Genomic DNA, 15,745 nt, shown 5'->3' on the forward strand with positions numbered 1-15,745 from the left:
TGACCTAACGGTAAAGGCTGACATGCTAGATGCGTGGCAATCATGCAGCACGCACCAGTGTGGCTGTGCTGCCGATTACCAGGAATGAACCCACGGTAGAAAATAGAAAAATATTTTCTACCGTGGGAAACAGCATGTGCCAACTTCAAAACTACCACCAGGTAGGCATGCTAACCGAGCAGTAGTATCAATTTGGCATGCACTACCTGCGTGGTAGCCCTACTGCCGCTTAGTAAAAAGGCCCCAAAGAGCAGCAAAATCAATTTTCTATTGCGACCATCCTGTCTGCACCTGCAGAATTGCATCACTTTGGCGGCTGGAATTCTGGAAGGAGAGCTTCTGCTTCTGCTGTAAGGCCTGTAGCTATCTCAAACTAGTTTGCAGAAATACTAGCGCATAAATCTATAAGGAGCAGGTGAAAGTGCCAACCTTTGTCAGTTGACAATACTATGTACTATAGATTGTGTCATATTTCTTCAATAGGAGTTCACTATTTTTACATAGCGCCCATTTGATTTGACATGTGATTTGTCTGGTGAAGCCTAGTTTACTCCAAAAATGATTCAAGTAGCACACAGGTTAGGGCTCTTGTAAGCATGCATGCTCGTTTTCTACACAAAAGCAATCCAAGTATACTAGATAAGGGGTTCTCAGCCTAGGCCTCAAAGCCCAGCCAGTCCAATGTTTCAGGATATCTACAATAAATATGAACGAGATGAATTTGCAGCAGTGCCTCATTGGTATGCAAATTTTTCATTCTTGAGATCCTGAAAACTTTTTTTTTTAAGGAGATCAATTAAACAGTAAACAGAAAAAAAAATGTGGTATTAACCTTCCATAGATATTACTCGTCTAATTCATTATTCCACATTGATCATCTGGTTGGCTTCTTCAAGGCCAATACGGTGTATAGTCAAATCATTTCATTGAAAACCATACTTATTGTCCAATATTAGTTAGAAATAAAAGATCTGATTACATTCTTTCTCTTTTAAAAACCAGAAGTTATTTAACAATCCATATACTTAAATCTCTAATTCAAATCCCACTGATTAAAGTAATCCCAGTTTTCACAGGCTTCACTCCTTTTAAAGTAATAATTTGAAGAAATATTTCTGAGGAAAACTTTAGGAGTCATACCCGGAACTCTGGGAAAAACAATAATCTCGATATTAATCATCTATAATAATATTCATTTTATTATTCAAAATTTCTGGTCTATTGTCATAACCACTTCTTGCTCATGTAGAATCATTTGTTATAACAATTTTTTACTCTCAAATGGTTCAGTTGAATTGTCCATGTAACTCTCTAATAAAATTATATCTGAAACAAAATTATTTACTGCCACCATTAGGTCCCGAAGCGCCTTCCAGATGGTATTCAATGTAACCTCCATGGGAGCCAAAAACTCCAAGTTGATTTCTCATAGGTGTTTAGGAGTGGTTCCGCCGATTCAGGTTCTGCTGTAAACGTCCTCCGTTTCAGCATATACCTCTAACTCACTCCTCCACTCCTTTGGACATGGTGGTTGAATAATTCGGGAGCGATGGAGTTGTTTTTTCCAGGTCCAAGAGCGTCGACGCTCCTTCGCCGGCGCTAATCAAAGGACTCGCCAACCCTTTCATTTGTGGGCAGTTCGTCGTGCAGCGATCCCGTATTTGCTGCTCAGGGGATAAAACGCTGGCCATCGGCGGCTGACCATCGGTTGTCCCCTCCTCTCAGTTAAGGTAACTGCAATTGCAGAGAGGAAATTTACGTAAAGAAGACGAAACTTCAGAGGGCAGCTGGGCCGTTGGGCAGTCGAACTTCAGGTCACCATCTTACCACTCTCCCAGTTTGGGACACTCTTTGTCTGGTTTCTCCTCAGAGGCCTGTCTGATATGGGTAACCCTTCAGCATTGCCCTCTAAGTCATTGGAACACACAAGCCCCTCCACCTCTACAAGGTGATGTCCCTTCGGAGGGGAGATCCTGAAAACTTAACTAGCTAGATGTGCCTCTAGATGGGATGAGAACCTCTGTGTACTAGACAACTTGCCTCCACATCCAATATTTTGTGCAGAATTTTTGAGGCTAGGCATACAAGAGACTGGAATTTTTTTACAGAAAGCAAAGTCATGCACAATACAAACCCGTGGCCTTTTGGGATTAGCATAGCAAGTAAATGGTATTCTTTGGAATAATTCACACATACACACAAACACACATATTCTCTTCTGCACAGGACAACTGGGAGTAACTAGTGAGGTAATTAAATTTGCTGACGACACAAAGTTATTCAAGTTGTTAAATCGCGGGAGGATTGTGAAAAATTACAAAAGGACCTTACGAGGCTGGAAGAGTGGGTGTCTAAATGGCACATGATGTTTAATGTGAGCAAGTGCAAAGTGATGCATGTGGGAAAGAGGAACCCGAATTATAGCTACGTCATGCAAGGTTCCACATTAGGAGTCACAGACCAAGAAAGGGATCTAGGTGTCGTCATTGATGATACGTTGAAACCTTCTGCTCAGTGTGCTGCTGCGGCTAAGAAAGCAAATAGAATGTTAGGTATTATTAGGAAAGGAATGGAAAACAAAAATGAGGACATTATAATGCCTTTGTATCGCTCCATGGTGCTACCACACCTCGAATATTGTGTTCAATTCTGGTCACTGCATCTCAAAAAAGATAGAGTCGAATTAGAAAAGGTACAGAGAAGGGCAACAAAAATGATAAAGGGGATGGGACAACTTCCCTATGAGGAAAGGCTAAAGCAGCTAGGGCTCTTCAGCTTGGAGAAAAGGCAGCTGAGGGGAGATACGATAGAGGTCTATAAAATAATGAGTGGAGTTGAACGGGTAGAAGTGAAGCGTCTGTTTACGCTTTCCAAAAATACTAGGACTAGGGAGCATGCGATGAAGCTACAATGTAATAAATTTAAAACGAATTGGAGAAAATGTTTCTTTACTCAATGTGTAATTAAACTCTGGAATTCATTGCCAGAGAATGTGGTAGGGGCAGTTAGCTTAGCGGAGTTTAAAACAGGTTTGGACGACTTCCTAAAGGAAAAGTCCATAGACCATTATTAAATGGACTTGGGGAAAATCCACTATTTCTGGGATAAGAAATATAAAATGTTTTGTACTTTTTTGGGATCTTGCCAGGTATTTATGACCGGGATTGGCCACTGTTGGAAACAAGATGCTAGGCTTCAGAAGCGGAGCCTGGATGAGCCAGGTTGACGGCACGGGGGGAGTGAGAGCGGACTTCCCCCAGCACCGGCGCACATTTTCAGTGCATCAGGATGAAAAAAAATAGGCGCCGGCAGAACTCCGTTCGGGGGAGTGACCGTTCCCCTGGCGCCCCACCTAGCTACGCCACTGCTGGGCTTGATGGACCTTTGGTCCGTCCCAGTATAGCAATACTTATTACAAGATTAATATTATTAGACTTTACTTACTTAGGTCCCTGTTTACAAAGCCACACTAGCGGCTAGCAGTGTGGTACTGTGTCCAGAATGCCATGCAGCTTTGTAAACAGGGAGGTTAATTTTGTGTTAGTTTAGTTTAGTTTAAAAAAAAAGAGCAAAAGTGCTCTACTTGGACATTTTTTGGTGTAAACAAGATAATAGGGAGAAATTACATTCCAAACATGGTGCTTTTAAGAATTGTAAACTCCATGAAAGAAAACATGATGCAACTATAGCAAAGAAAAATAACAACAGGGTGTCCCCAGCAAGCAAACTATGGAACCTCGGCCTGTTTCTTGTCATATGTTTATGTTTATTCCAGAACTTCAAATACCGCCTTTACTTAAAGCAAGGTCAAAGCGGTTTGCATAAAACAATATTTTAAAAGATCAAGGAAAATCAGAAAAGAACTCCATGAAAACAGGACAGAACACATTCACACAAAGATCACGCGCACACACAAAAAAGTGGTAGCTAAAATAACATAACAAACAAAGATATACATATCTATGCGATTTAGCAGGAGTGTGTGTGTGTGTGTAGATAGATAGTAACATAGTAACATAGTAGATGACGGCAGAAAAAGACCTGCATGGTCCATCTAGTCTGCCCAAGATAAACTCATATCTTGAGTCTGTACCTGTCTTTTTCAGGGCACAGACCGTATAAGTCTGCCCAGCAGTATTTCCCGCCTCCCAACCACCAGTCCCGTCTCCCATCACCGGCTCTGGTACAGACCGTATAAGTTTGCCCTCCCCTATCCTCGTCTCCCAACCACCACCCCCTCTTCCCCCCACTAGATAGATAGATAGATAGATAGATAGATTTCTTCATTCAAGTGACAGCTGGCCTAATGGACCCAGCTATTACACACAAAAATAATTCTGCTGTGCCTTGTCAGTGCTTTAATTGCTGTCATAAGTGTGAGCATGTGGTACATTTATTACTGTTCTGTCTATACCACCACTTACACAGGAAATGGAATGAATAGTAAACCAGAAAATTTTCCACATGCACTAAGAAAATGGGTGCTTTGTTTTGTTTTTCTTTGTTTTTGGCTTGCTTGCTTGTTTGATTTTTTACTGCCTTGAAAAAAGGACTGTAGAATACCAAATACTTGCACGGTCACTGATTTGTCCTGTTCTTTCTTAAACCAATAAATCTCTTCATCGTCTGCATCTATGCTTCAACTGTAAACTCTTAGCATCGGCCACCCTTAAAACGCTTTCAAATGTGCCAAAATAATTTCCAGAGTCTGAGAGATAATAAACCTGAATTACTTACCCGGACACTTTCACAAGATTATTGCCGTCACGTGACTGTGCGCTAGAGGAATTAAGGTAATTCCCTTGATTAGTAACCTACCAGGGGAGAAGAACAGATTCATTTTACTTCCTCTTTGGCGCTCACATCCACCTAAAAATGTTAACGGCATTTAAGAACACTCAACTGATTGGCAAACTTTGAAACAAAAATAGGCGTTTAATATGCTTGGCGAAATATTTAAGGGGGGCATAAAACTGATGAACTCACAATTCCTGCCAGGACCTGGAATCCACACGTTGCCTAGGATTTTCGGAATAATTTATGTGTCGAGTTCTCCAGAGCATTTCCTTCGAGAAAACGGCGAACCATATTAGAATTTAAATAGACACGATTATGAAAAAGACAGTGGATGAAACTGGCCTTTAATTTCTGTTTGAATTGTTATCAAGATACAATATCTCTAGTGGCATGAAATCCTTTTTTAATTACAATAGTACTTACAAAAAATCTTGTAGGATTTTTTTTTCAAGCAGTTGTGGTTTTAGCCCACTGTAGCGCAAGGCAGATTAAGACATGCTTCTGGATTTTTTTTTTTCTTTAAATCACTTTTAGTAGCTGGCCACTAGTATTTATTTTAGTGCTATACGCTCTCCCTGTTTGGTAATGTTTTCCTTGGTGTATAATAGATATGAGGAAGAGGTTTATAACAGAGAAATAAATAAAGGAATACAGTGCACTGGTTTGTAGGACTTCCTGTGTCTCCTTTCCCACTTCTTTATTATTATATTAACAATCTCTAATATATTTGAGGCTTCTCTCTCTCTCTCACACACACACACACAAATATAAGTTTTTGCTTTTTGCATCTTTGCAAGAGAGAAGCAACGTTTTCTACTCACCTAAAGCTCTGAGGGTATCTGAAAATGAAATTACACAAAAAACGGAGGTGTTTCTCTTTACTCCCACATCCAAGCCTGATCGATCTGTTCCTGAAAAACACTGCACGTTCTTATAACCGCTACGACCAATTAATATTGCATTAACCCTATTTAAAGAAAAAAAAAATTCAAAAGCACAGGGACACAGCACCCTATCAAAACCATCTATTATTAACGGGATTGTAATTGAAGACCAGAGATACGTTTGGCAATCGAATGGGGGGGGGGGGGGGGGGGTCAAAGCTGGTAAACATATCGCTTGAGCATATGCAACAAAGAAAAAGGGAGTCCTGGGCATCTAATATTTAATTTCAAGATCTATGGATTTTTCTAATTCCAGATTAAAAGCAGTCACGTTTTCGAAGCCAGACACTTCGTGTAAATGTACAGTTAAAATATTCTATTGCTCTATCCCCAGATGGAGCCCTAGCGGGTCCCAGGCTTCATTAAATTTTTATCAACGTCCCAGTCTGCAGCCAGGGAAAAGGCAAAAGAGACCGTCTCCTGATTGCAATTGATAAAAAGCTTACATTTTTTTTCCTCCCTCAGCAAGTGAGGAATGTGCAGTTCATTTTATGTGTTACTTGGAAAGTATGATAAAAAATCCCCAAATCAAAGAAACAGTATTAACTGTAGCAGCAATCTCGGAAGCTGCCCCTAATAAGTGTATACGAATTTAAAAGATGAGATATAACACTGAAATACAGGAAACAAATAATGATTGAAAAACTCTGAAGTGTATATTCTTCATTACAGGGTTATCAGAAACACGACTGCTAACTCATGGTTACATGTTTCCAGTTCAGGTGCAGGGAGAATATGCAAAATAAATTCCTTTTCACTGATGTGAGAGATCAATGTTCTTCTACTGATCGCTGCCCGGCTTTCTCTAATTTTCAAAACGATATAGGCAGCAGCTTTCCATAAACAGGAATCAAAGGTAGAAAGGAAGTGAAAAAGCGCTCAGTTTGCAGCCTAAACAGCCTCCTATTATCACGGTGCCACTTAATTTTATTTCCATTCTCTCAAAGTTAAATAGAAAGACTAGCTCACAGGGGAGCTGCCATGTGCTTAGACTGGGAATGTCGAGCAGAGCAACTCACTGCGCAAAGTTAATTTCAATTCCCGAGGAGGATTTCGTATTCCGGCTTGCTCTGACCTACAGTAATTAGCTGAGATAACTGATGATTACATACTTATTCGCTGTAATTATCTGGATTTAATAATTTCCTGCGCAATTTATTAATTCGCCCATTACAGCTTTTAAGTGAATGGCCCATTTAAAAAAAAAAAGGGGGGGAGGGGTGAAGTTTGAAAGGAAAGTTTGCAATTCCAGGTGCTTTTTATGCCCTCATATGTTGACAAAACTTTGTTTTTGCAGTGGAGAGATTTTTTTTCCAATTGTGTTCCAAATAATATACCAATCATTTCTGCTAAATTAATTGTACTTTGCATTACCGTATTATGCCGTCGTACTTGCTTGCAGACTTCACCTGGACCGATTACAAACCATTCTATGATTCACCCTAACCCGAGGGTGACTATAGCAAAGTAGGTATAAAAAGTCTTATTCAAATACTTTTATCTGCATTGAAGTCTGAATGTTCCATGAATAAATAAATACATCAAAATGAAGAATGTCGTTTATTCTTCCAAATCTTGCCAAACTTTAACATTTCACCTGCACCCTGTGGTTTTATGCATGTTTAATTCAGAAATACTTCCCCCCCCCCCCCTCTTATACTGAGAAGAAATCTTGGCTTAGTAAATGCGAAATATTGTATTTAGAATTTATTTTATGCCAACCTCTTGTCGTGTACATTGTTGGGATGCGAAATACAGTGTGGTTACTTTAACAAATATATATATTTTTTCTTCTTTCCAGTGAGCCTACTACATGAACCCACCGGTCTCTGTCAGACGTGCTAGTTCAGAAGAAAAGGGGCAAAGCGTTTTTCGAACTACATTAAACAATAAAAAAAAACAAGCACCACCTTTGTGTATCCACCATGTCTGCAAGGCCCCTGCTCTCAAATAAGTTTACTTGCTTCTCATTCTATCCACTACTTGCTAAAGACTTGCCTTACTACTACTACTACTACTTAACATTTCTAGAGCGCTACTAGGGTTACGCAGCGCTGTACAATTTAACAAAGAGAGACAGTCCCTGCTCAAAGAGCTTACAATCTAATAGACAAGTGAACGGTCGGTCCGATAGGGGCAGTCAAATTGGGGCAGTCTGGATTCACTGAACGGTAAGGGTTAGGTGCCGAACGCAGCATTGAAGAGGTGGGCTTTAAGCAAAGACTTGAAGACGGACAGGGAGGGGGCTTGGCGTAAGGGTTCAGGAAGGTTGTTCCAAGCATAGGGTGAGGCGAGGCGAGGCAGAATGAGCGAAGCCTGGAGTTGGCGGTGGTGGAGAAGGGTACTGAGAGGAGGGATTTATCCTTACTGTTATACTGGTAAATATTCCTCAGTGGCTGTTTGTATTTACTTTGCACAGTGCTAGAAAACATTCTCTGCATGAAATAAGAATGCTGATCATCTTTACCATCAGTGTAACAGTAATGGATGAGCCATGAAGTAGAAACAAAAAGGGCATCAGCAAACTAGCCATTAACAAGGAACAAGTGCTGCATACAAATTATAATAAACATCAAAATATTGAGCGAGAGAAAAAGTCCATTTTAAAGCACTTGAAGACACGCTGCATATATCATAAGGGACTAGATGCTGACCTACAAAACTGAGTTTACAAAAAATGTTTCTATAGAACTTTGATTCCTGCGGTCCGCATATGAAGGTGAAATATAATAAACTCCATTTTACTTTACTAATCCCTGTCCTCTGTGAGGCATTTCCACATTTACAAGCACAATTTCTTTTCTTTTATTAATGAGTCTCTATCTCCCCCCTTCCCTCCCCACCCCTCCAGATACTTGAAAGCATTTTGCCCACGTTTATAAATATAGTGTGGTTGCTGTAACAAAAACAAAAAAAAAACATTCTCCTTTTGAGTATGTACACAAACTTTTCTGGAAGATCTTACATTTCTATTTTCATTGGCAATAACTGCGTGAACTCACCATAAATATACGGTCAATTCAAAGTAATTTGGCTAAAATGTGTATCTTTTAAATTTTTGTTAATTCGAGTTTCTAGCTAGAAATTATTACCAAACTATATAAAATGTATTTCTATGCTACTGTTTCCTAAAATGAAATATTGTAGAAACAGCATTTGCAACAAAATAAATCATGTCTCCTATGTGCCTGCTTAAAGGAAACAGATGCACCAATTAGCATATGTGAACGGCTACATTTCAAACGAAATATATATATATTTTTTTTTAAAAAAAAAGGAAAACCCTTGCCTTTTCGAAATAAAATAATCTTTCATGATGATAAACCCATACCTGTTCCACTACTTACAACATCTTATTTTAAAACTATATAGGAGCTAATGTGTGGCTGTTGTACCTTTCATGACTCTTTAGTAATTTAGGAACAATTCGCTCTATTATTCTTTGAAATAATTCTAGCGTAGACAAGTTTGATTATACTTTTTCGAAAAGCAAGCACAGCATAACATTTTGAATTTAGAACATGCCACTAAGGAGAACCGATTTGGTTCCTGGCCCTGCCTCGGGGTTATTGGCGTGGGAGCTCTGTCCTAGGTGCTGAAACCCCGCTGTACTATGCCGTTCAAGGCTGCGTGATAACTCTGTGCACCACCTGCCATGTAAAACTCAGCTCTGGGATTTAGCTCCCGATTCCTTCTTTGCAATATAATTTAGACTACTTTTGTGTCAGGTATGAATTGCAGGCCTGCACCGTTTTCTTAAATCCTTATTCATTTAGCCGTCTAATTGGCGCTTGATTCCTACGTCTTGGATCACATCTCAGTTCTCTTTTCCTATTTCAGGAGACAAGCTTGTGATTACAAATAATAAGTAATACGTTACGGGAAAGGTCGTGTGTGTGTGTGTATTCCTAATTTACGGATACCATTTATTATGCAAAGATACAATGTAAAAAATATTTTGTATTTATAAAACCCCATACTATAATACATAAATAAATAAGGGGAACTTTTAAGCGCTATCCATTGTCTAACCAAGAGCTCAAACTTGGCTGGCTTTTCCAAATTACAATTAGTCGATCTAAAGGTTTACTAGCTAACTCTTCTATACCTTTGTTTGTTGTATCTAAACGGCTTTGTATTTTCAACGACACGGATACCCGAGTGTGTGTGGCAACAAAGCCTATCAGGAGGTGATATAAGATCAGCACCTTCCAAGTGTTTCCGCATCAGCGCGTTGTTTTTCCGCGCGAAGTTGGGAGTTCGTTGTACGCTTTACTGGTCCCCTTATCCATGCTTTCAAGTCTCCGTGTGTGCATATTTTTTATGTGTGTTTGGGGGGAAATAGAGTGAGTAGGATTGGGTACCGATACTGTTATTATTTATAGAACGCCAGCGCTGGGGGGAGACCGTGCCGGATTCCTGGGACTCCAGCAGCTCCCAGAACAGGCCTTTTTGTTGAAGCCTAATAGAATATTTGCTGCACGTTTCAAGCACTTTGGCAACCGCAGGTGGGGGTCCTAAACTGCCAAGGAATTAGCAAGCTCTGTGCTGGCTTTATAAATTTACTTCTGCTTACTAAGGACGCCGTTTTGAAAGTTTATGAAAAAAGTTATTTGTGCAATCAGTGTTAAGACAGTGAAGACCGGTGGATTATTAATTAATTAAGCAAATTTTATTCTCCTTACCCACCTAATTTCAAAACCTTTCTCCCACTACCTGGAATGTTGTTGTTAGCAGTGGTAGTAGTATTTTGGAAAACAAGACATCATGGGGCCCTTTGGCAAAGCGGTGACACGGGTTTACCGCCGCATCACCGTACACCAAATCTGCCCTATGGCCAAGCTCAGGTAGGGGTGATGGTAGTTCCGGCTTCCGGTGCAGGGCAATTAGGGTGATAGAAAATACTTTTGTATTTTCTAGCACAGGGGGGCATGCACGGTAATCGAGCAGCACCGCCCACTACCCAGTTACCGTGGAAGCCCCTACTGCCTCCTAAACAGGAGTAAGGCAGTAAGGGATTCCCCCAGGCAAGTGTTTAACTTACCGCATGGCCATTTCCTTATTTTTTTTAAGTCTTTTATGAGTGGTGGTAAAAGAGGGCCTGACATGTGTCCTTGTTTGTTGTTTCAGCTTCTTGAAACATGGCTCAGGTAAATATGATCAAAATATTTAATCTACACAAAAGATATTTCATTGCATAGAAACAAGGAAGGAATAACCTATTGCTTCCAAAATAAAATTATTAATTGCCTGATAGTATTTAAACATAACATAATGATATCTTTAAAGGGAAGTGGGCAAAAGAAAAAAATTGCATAAGTCAGAACAAGAAGAATACTTTCTCAATAAAATGTTAAAATCTATTTTTAATGAAAGAACATTTCAACAACATTTTTTTTTAACAACTCGGTACATTACTAGAATAAATAAACCTCCTATTAACAAAACAACCAAATTCCATCATGTACAGGACTTAAGACCAAATCATCTCAAATAGAACAGCAATACAGCAAAATCTGTAAGAATATAACTATATGAACGTCAATCCCCATGAAATATTTACAGTACACAGAGGTACCAGATTCGAAAGTACCATCACTGTTTTACTTCAAAAAAAGTTGTATCAAACAATGTGAATTTACAAGCAGTGAACTGCATCCCTTTCCCTATTCAAAACTTGACTCTTCTATATAAACATCTCGAAAGAAGGTTTTCCTCTTCGGTGCAAAATTACCAATGTAAAAAAAAAAAAAAATACTCAAAATGAGAAAACAACATCAAGATAATTTTGCAACTCTGCCCGAAAAAAATAAATCCATAGGAGCTAAACCTCAGTGTTCACATATATTCAACCACTGCTTTCCTCTCTCACAGGACTGAGTGATAGGAACAATTCCTATTAAATATGTAACCAAGTAAACATTACCTGGTACAGTGAAAGAGTCCATACAAATAAAGGAGAACATATATGCCATACAGAATGGCAAAGCTTTGTTAATTAGGTTATGTGTCAGAATGAATATTTCAATCACATGACAATTTACAGATGACAAAAAAAAGAAAAAAAGCTTTACCGTGACAAGTGGAAATTCGTTGTTTCTCAGCCTACATTTGATGGAAACCGGCTCATTGTTCTATTTTGTCTGTTTTTAATCAATATTTTCATTAAAGAGGATGAATTAATTTGCATGACAGAAAATTAAGTTACTAGAGAGAAAAATTAATAATGTACACGGGGTTGTTTGGCAGTAATGTAATAATAGCTTTGAAAGATTCCTGAAGCATACGATCAGTTTCTTTCATCTAGGCATTATCATTTGAAAGGACCACTGTAAAAATATATATATATATTTATATTTATAATGTAAACGAGGGCAATTCCGACTTGTTTTTAAAATCAAAACATTGTGGGGATTATTCTCCTATAGATAAGATTAAATCTTGGTTAAAGTGTCAGGTCTTGGACAATAAATTCTGATTTTTTTTTTCTTTGAAATGTAGCTACATTGCCAATTTTTGGATGTCTTTAAGAATTAAAAAAAATCTTACTTGAGTCAAGTCTTCATTCTTTTTAAAATAATTTTCATATCTGGCTTCAAAAAAACAGTCAGTTGATACTGAGTCATTCTGGACAAGTAAAGATGTTAGGATTCTTATTATCCCTACACTTGTTGGGCATTTTAGTTCTATTTTGACATTTACAGTATCTGTATGCACATATATACATAGAGAAAAAATTTTAATGTCTTGTCGAGTGCAAAAAAAAACAAAAAACTGCAGTAACTAAAACTAAATCCCAGCGGAATATTTCATTCTTTTTTGCTTTTGCCTCTGGTTGCAGAACCACACCCGGACCACGTTCTTTTTCAGGTCCAATTTCTCAGCGATAGCCGCTATTTTCTCAGAAGAAGGGCGAGGCTGGATTGCAAAGTAGGCTTCCAGCGACCTCTTTTCCGGGGCAGCGATGGAAGTGCGTTTCCTTTTCTTCTCTGCCCCGTTGAAGAGCTCGGGCTTGGTGAGCTTCTCTCGGTGAGATTTCTCAGCTTCTTCCAGCCAGGCTTGCAAGATGGGCTTTAGGGCGATCATGTTATTGTGGGAAAGGGTGAGGGATTCGAACCTACAGATGGTGCTCTGGCTGAGGGAACCCACTCCCGGGATCTTTAAGTTGGCCAAGGCTGAACCTACATCAGCTTGGGTCACCCCGAGCTTGATCCTCCTCTGCTTGAACCTCTCGGCGAAAGCTTCCAAATCCCGGGGGTCGGCATCCACGTCGGTCATGCAACCCATGTGAGAGGGCAGCCCGTGGGCGTGGGCCATACTCAGGGCTGCCTGGTGCATAGGGTTCATGCTGGCCATGTGAGGGTGAGCTGGCGTGGACACCACTGAGACGTCGGGTCCCGTCATGGCCCCAAGGGCTAGGCCAGGGGTTATGTGATCCAGCAGCTCCCCTTCCAGTGCTTGATGACCTTGATGGTGGTGGTGGTGATGATGGTGGTGGTGGTGACCTCCTGCCACAGCGGACGGGTGGGTGATGGTCACCGAGGAACCCGAAGAAGCCGAGGAGGTGCAAGGGATGGAGTTCATAGTGTGGTAAGTGGCGTCCGGCTTGAAGGGGCTGTGGTGAGGAGGTTGGTGGTGGTGGTGGTGATGGTGGTGGTGGCTCTTGTTCTGAGAAACGATGTCCACCGCTGCCAGAGCTTCAGCGCGGGCCAGCAAACTCTCATCCAGACCCCCGAATATATTGCTCTGCAATTGCAAATAGAAGGCACACATTACTGTCAGCAGGGAATTGGCTTCTCTCCGCCGATTAAAACATTTCCGGAATCTTAAAAAGAAAACCTAGAGGAAGGGGGGAAAAAAATAAAGAAAGAACACACACACAGAACACAAGACACATGCAACATCCCAGGTCATAAAAATTCATACGAAAGGCAAAAGCCACTGAATGCATAAGTTGAAGGGAGAGGGAGAGAGGAAAAGATTGAAGGTGTCGGGTGATTTGCTGTGCAGACATGAAAAAAACATCAAGCAGATGGAGGGAGGGCTGGCCAGAGGCTCCTTAAAGCACAGCTCAGGCACGAGACTTACCGGCGGAGTCGGGAGACAGGCTCGCCTCATGGCCTCTGTGGTCCCGCTTCCTCCTCCTCCTGCGCCGCCGCCGCCCCCCGCCGCTCCCCCTCCTCCCCCGGTGCCGGCAGTGCCGCCGGCGCCACTGCTGCCCCTGCCCGGGGAGCTGCTGGGCGGAGGAAGCGACGGCGAGTGAAGCGCCAAGTACTTGGGCTCGTGCAGGCTGCTGCCGTGAGACACGCTGAACGCCTGCTTGCCGCTGTTCAAGGACATCATCATCATCCTGCCGGCGAGCTGGAGCCGGGCAAGGGCTCTCCTCCCCCAACTCGTGGGCTGCTCTTTCTCCCTCTATCTGCCTAAAGTTCCCGAGTGTCTTTCCTTCTCTTCCTTGCAGTGACCTCCCAGCCGGCAAGTGGCACCGCTTCTCCTCTTTCCTTTTCTGCCCCCGCCGCCAAGGCAACACTAGGGGTAAAAAAAAAAGTCCCCCAAAGCAGCAGCAGCAGCAGCAGCACGTGCAGTCGCTCCCCTCCCCCTCCCCTGAAAGTTCTCGCCTCGGGCTTCTTCCTCCAGTCTTTCGTAGCGGCTCGCGCTTCTGCCCCGGCGTGCCTTGCTGCACGCCGGGGGAGACCCTGGCGCGTGCAGCCTTCTTCGCGCTCCCTCCTCTTGCTGCCGCGGCTCTGTGCGAGCCTAGGTCTGACAGGTGGCGCTTGGAGTGAGGAAGGCGCGCGCGCGCTCACCCTACCCCCTTCTCCCTCGCTTTCTGCTTGCTCGGCCCTGATTGGCTGGCTGTTCAGACTTGCCCTGCTTGTCCAGAGAGAGCGAGAGTGTGCGTGCGTGTCCCTCCTTCTTTTTGATGCTCTCCCGTTCCCTTGCTGTTCTTCTATCCGTTTCTGATCTTTCTTTTTTTTTTTTTTTTTTAACTCTTTCTTTTCTCCGCCTTTCTTTGTGTGTTGCCTTTTCTCTTTCTCTCTCTCTTGGTTTAAGGATTTCTTGGTGGGTGTCTCCTCCTGTCTCTTTTTAGGTGCCCTCCCTACCTTTGTCTTTCCTTCTTATGTAGCTATACTAGCTGCCCACACTGACTTTTGTATTACTTTCTTCAGAAGCATCATCGGTCCATGAAATCTGAATCACAGCACAAGAGATCTTTTCCGCAAGTCTTATCTGACAGTCAAGAAGGAAGAGAAACTAAGGGGGTCTTTTACTAAAGGTTAGCTCGAGTTATCTGCAGCAGGTCCCATTTCATTCCTTTGGGCCCTGCTGCAGATAACTCGAGCTAATCTTTAGTAAAAGACCCCCTAAATCACAGATCAGTTACTTGCAGCTGGTCTGCCTACAGGTCTCTGCTTTAGGCCCTACATCTGAAACCCTCATTATGGGTTATGACAACTATTGTTTTTACAACTTTAAAAACTATGTAGAGATTTTCTTTCTTTATGAAAATTAAATATCTTTTGCATGCTAGGATCAGAATAAGTATTTAGGTGTTTAGCCCTCCCACCTAAACAGCAGGCTCGGTAATTTTCAGTGGAAAAGCCAAAAAAAATTACACAGAGCAGCTTTCACTGTCGCCATCTCAAAAGAAATGAATTAAATCAAAGTTAAAAGCTTGAGAATCATTTAATTACAGTGCGAAAAGCGCTTTGGAAGAAGTAGAACAACATCTCTAAGCAAATTATGGCCAGGCCAGGAAGGAATTATTAGATTGAAATTTCATTTAGGCTCGGGAGACACAGCGCTTCAATATGTAATCTGTTATGCCTCATCTGATTTGTATGCTTAATTCAGCTTGACGAATTTATTAGTTTTCCTAATACTGAAAAAATTGAGACACACCACGGGCTAATGCATCGGGTGTACCATAAATTGTATGTCATTGCTGAAAAGCTGAAATCTATAGAAATCTTTTATTAATGACAGCATGGAAGAATTTTTCAGCA

At 41.4% G+C, this 15,745-nt stretch overlaps 1 protein-coding gene across 2 annotated transcripts; it reads right to left on the bottom strand.

Moving 5' to 3' along the window:
• Positions 1-12,530: 12,530 nt before the first annotated feature.
• LOC115462697 (POU domain, class 4, transcription factor 2-like) lies at positions 12,531-14,090 on the bottom strand. 2 transcript variants are annotated; one of them, XM_030192698.1, is made up of 3 exons: positions 13,996-14,084; positions 13,826-13,875; positions 12,531-13,516 (listed from the first exon to the last, which is right to left on the bottom strand). In XM_030192698.1, exons 1-3 carry the CDS (start codon positions 14,082-14,084, stop codon positions 12,531-12,533), a joined length of 1,125 nt encoding a protein of 374 aa, XP_030048558.1. The 2 variants fall into 2 exon arrangements, with proteins under 2 accessions (XP_030048558.1, XP_030048557.1); XM_030192697.1 differs by having other exon boundaries at positions 12,531-13,487; positions 13,830-14,090.
• Positions 14,091-15,745: the final 1,655 nt, after the last annotated feature.

This window comes from Microcaecilia unicolor, chromosome 2 (assembly GCF_901765095.1).
Source record: "Microcaecilia unicolor chromosome 2, aMicUni1.1, whole genome shotgun sequence".
Taxonomy (NCBI): Eukaryota; Metazoa; Chordata; class Amphibia; order Gymnophiona; family Siphonopidae; genus Microcaecilia; species Microcaecilia unicolor.

Excerpts from the sequence above, each read along its gene's own strand:
- LOC115462697 (XM_030192697.1), bottom strand. The coding sequence starts at position 14,090 with ATGATGATGATGTCCTTGAACAGCGGCAAGCAGGCGTTCAGCGTGTCT. Across the intron at positions 13,488-13,829 it reads CCTGTCTCCCGACTCCGCCG|AGCAATATATTCGGGGGTCT; the intron begins GTAAGTCTCGTG and ends TTGCAATTGCAG.